The 4,014-nt window shown below is 40.8% G+C and overlaps 1 protein-coding gene across 1 annotated transcript; it reads right to left on the reverse strand.

Moving 5' to 3' along the window:
- Window positions 1-3,111: 3,111 nt before the first annotated feature.
- On the reverse strand, window positions 3,112-3,807 carry LOC120131266. Its single transcript, XM_039148294.1, has one exon. The coding sequence runs from the start codon at window positions 3,805-3,807 to the stop codon at window positions 3,112-3,114; it is 696 nt and encodes a 231-aa protein (XP_039004225.1).
- Between the last annotated feature and the right edge of the window lie 207 nt (window positions 3,808-4,014).

The following is a 4,014-nucleotide window of genomic DNA, read 5'->3' on the forward strand; positions in this document are numbered from 1 at the left end:
TTGAAGCTAAATGAGCTAGGGTATTTATAGTTAAAGCTTAAGGATTAATCTTGTAAATACCTTAAAGTCTAATGACTAAAATTAATTTTTCCATTCTATTTTTTTTCAACATTTTAGGTGAATTATTATTTCTAATTTTCAAATCACCTTTCGGTGGAAAATTAGGCCACCAATTTTGGCCACTTGTCTTGACTTTTCAACATGAGCTTGTTTTGAACCATTCGAATGAGGTAGTTGTATGTCTTTGTTATGACTCGGTTGTGTAGGATTGGAACCCCCTGGTATTTTCGTAGTTCCTCCACTTCTGTGTAGTCGAACGAAAGCCCTGTTAAGTTTTGTACGTGTATTAAGCTTCACATTCTTAGAGTAGAAGATTGTCATCTTGGCTTGGTTGACCTTGTGTCCAGAGACCTCGCAAAATTGGCTTAGGATTTCCCAGATCACCACTTGTTGTTCCATTGTAGCTTCTGCAAAAAGAAACATATCGTCAGCAAAAATAAATGCGAAATGGTCGGGCTATGATTAGCAGTTTGGAAAGGTTTCCAACGTGCCTGATTAATTTTGGCCTGGGCCAATCTCTCCATGCACAGCACAAATATGTAAGGTGAGAGGAGATCTCCTTGTCTGATGCCTCTGGTAGGCTTGAAGGGTTCTGTCTTTGAACCATTTGAGTTGAAACCGAAGTAACACATTGCATTATAAGTGGATGTAGGTGATTTGGGATACCAATATTCGTGAGGGTGTAATTAATGAAACTCCATTCAAGCCTGTCACAAGCTTTTTCCAAATCGATTTTAATGGCCATCCACCCTTTCTTGCCTGTTTTGCAACGCAGAGTGTCACTTCCTGGGTGATCACTATGTTTTCAGTAATGGCCCTTCTCGGGACAAAGCTAGTTTGGTTCTCTGAGATCCAACTAAGAAGAAAAGGTTTTAGCCGCTTGACTATGATTTTTGTGATTTCTTTATACATTACATTGCACAAACTGATAAGGCGGAATGGATTGATGGTTTTAGGAGTTGTTACTTTGGGGATCAAGACTAGAAGGGTTTTGTTGAACTTAGAGGGTATAGTTCCTTCATCAAACACCTTTCGGATGCTCTGGCAAATAGAATCCCCAACTATCTCCCAATTGCGTTGGAAGAAGATAGCTTGAAGACCGTTGGGTCCCGGAGCCTTAAGAGCGCCCATATATATATATAAAAAAAAGCCTCCTTTATTTCCTCGTTGGTTACATTTGTATTTAAGGAGTCAAAATCCTTTGTCCAATTTTTGGAATTTACCTCCGCTGCTAAAACAATAATCATTGCTACCAGAGGAGGTAAACAGATTGCTGAAGAAATTTCTGGCTAAGGCTGAAATGTCATCTTGGTTAGTGCACCACACTCCATCTTGATCTTTCAAGGCTGAAATTCTGTTAGCCCGTCTTCTGGTAATCGTTGACACATGATAGTATCCTGTATTTTCATCACCGTGCAGGGTCTACTGGATGAAGGCTTTTTGCCTCCACAACTTTTCCTCTTGTTCCAGCACTTCCATGAGTTCGTTATGGAGATGTTCTTCCAAATTTACCAGAAAATCAAAATGATTCCTTTGTAATGCTTTACTGATGCCTCTTGATCTAGCAAGAATATTTTTTTCTTCTTGCCAATGTGACCAAATGAATCCAAGTTCCACTTGATAATCTTAGTCTTGAAGTTCTGGTTGTTAGATTCAATGGAATGGTTACTATTCTAGGCATTGCTAAGCACTTCTTTGAACTGGGGTGGTCTTGCCAAGCTTCAATGAAGCGAAAAGGCCTATTGTGATTCTTCTTATGGCGCTCAGTTGTTTGAAGAAGAATTGGTCTATGATCAGAGCCAATCCACTCAAGATGGGTAACATAGGCGTTTGGGTAATCATCAATCCATTTGGCGTTCACAAGGCATCTATCAAGTCTCTGTGTAAGGTTTCCACGCGACCAAGTGAAAGGTGGTCCTTGAAAACCCATATCACTCAGACCCGTGTTATGGATGAAGTCTCGAATTTTTTTATTGTCTCTTTGGTTCTGGCATGAGCCCACCATTCTTTCATCTGGACTTGATATGGCATTAAAATCACCTCCTAGCACCTAAGGAGTATCATTTCCTGGATCGAGGCTTCTCAGCTGCTCCCAAAGGTGATTCCTTATCGATTGGTGTGGGCTGGCATAGACTGCAGTGAAGTTAACTTACCTGTTTGAATCCTTCTTCCATTTTCCATTTTCCATTTATAAACTGGTTTGACACCTGGAGTATAGACATGTCTACTAAATCTCTCCAAAGGATCCAAATTCTCCCTTTAAATCCATGAGCTTCGATTCTGAAAGAATGGTTAGAGCTAAGTTTAAAAATGACTTGGTTCGCTCTATTCCCGCAGACCCTAGTTTCGAATAAGGCCACCACATCCGATCTATGTTTGTTGACAACTGAACGAAAGATTCTCCTAAAAGCTGGGCTTGCCGCATCCTGGCAGTTCCAAAAGATGATCGACATAAATAAGAGAAAACCAAGGTAAATTACTGCTCGGTATCCTGTCCAGTGTTCTCCTGGACGTCGGTGTCAAAATATATTTTCCTTGTTGATGGCTTCTTCATCTTCCTCGGATGAGAGTTCAATCTTCAACGTTGGGATCTTGTGAGCTATCTGGGGGTTTCCCTTTCATTTTCCACTTTCCAAGATGGTTATCAATACTGTCTGTCCAATCTACAGGTACTGACCGAAGGTTCGTTTGATTTTCACTGCTCTTTTTTAATTTTAGTCCCTTTTTGTTTACTTCCCACGAGTTTTTACTAGTCGACCCACGGTTCATTTGATATTTGTTTGACTTTCCTTTGTTTGCTTCAAATCCTTGTTCAGTGATGTACTAGGCTGATTAACCAGTTATCGTGGGGATAACCTCCATCTCGTCTTGTTTCTCCACTGCTGAAGTGGGCTTCTTGGACTTTTTTCCTAGGTTTGACGCTAAGTAGGCTGCATTTTTGGATACTGCATTTTTCCATATCGTGGGGATATCCTTGGTTCCTATATTTAATTTGACAGCTTTTTCCATCGGGTTTTCCTTCTTTTGAGTCTCGTTCAAATTCTCACCCATTTACCATGTTTTTTCAGTTTGCTCGTCTCGTAGAATTTCGAATCTAGAACCTTTGGTCTGATCATCAGTGTTTCCTCCCGAGTTGGATGCGGGATTTTTGGTGTTTGCCTTGCGTCGTCTGCTTGGAACTACCATCCAAGGACCAAACCGATCCTGAGTGACATCATTTTGTGGTGGTGGCTTATTTCGGGTCTCTTGAATTATTTTTATCCTCCGTCTCCATGTTTGAGGTAACACAATTTCTTTGGAGTGCCCATAGATACCACATGAAAAACAAATCTGATATAGTCCTTCATATTCAATTTTTTGGACGAAATTGTCTATGCCAATACACGGTTTCTGGGGTTTGTTGAGGTCCACCATCACCGGAATCCGAGCGAATCTGCCTCTCTCGCCTGCTAAAGTGTTATAGTCGACTTTAATTACCTTGCCCACAATCATGGCTGTACGTCTGAATAGGGCTTTGCAGTAGTATCTATAGGGTAGTCCAGGCAGTCTAATCCATACAATTACATGTGATGGATGTTTTTCTGTGGTGGAGAATGATCTGCTCCACGGTTGAATCATTAGATAGTTTCCAGATATCGTCCATGAGCCATCAGTTAGGACATCGGCATAGTCTCTTTCATCTTCGAACTTTACCAAATAGTAGTTGTTTTCTAAGTCCACTAATTGAAGTTGCCCCGGGGTTTCCATAGATTGTGGATTCTGTCCAACAGCGCTTTGTATCCGATTGTTCGACCAAGAAGCCTAACAATGACAGATTTTCATGCTTCTATCTATTTGTTCGTGAACCCTTTCGGAGAATTTGATAACTGTCACTGTTCCAGTGTCATCAATGAAACAGTCCTCATCCAAGACAACTTCGATCATATCCAAACAGTCCCCAGAGATTTAAGCGGT

Source organism: Hibiscus syriacus, unplaced genomic scaffold, assembly GCF_006381635.1.
Source record: "Hibiscus syriacus cultivar Baekdansim isolate YM2019G1 unplaced genomic scaffold, ASM638163v2 tig00110551_pilon, whole genome shotgun sequence".
Taxonomy (NCBI): Eukaryota; Viridiplantae; Streptophyta; class Magnoliopsida; order Malvales; family Malvaceae; genus Hibiscus; species Hibiscus syriacus.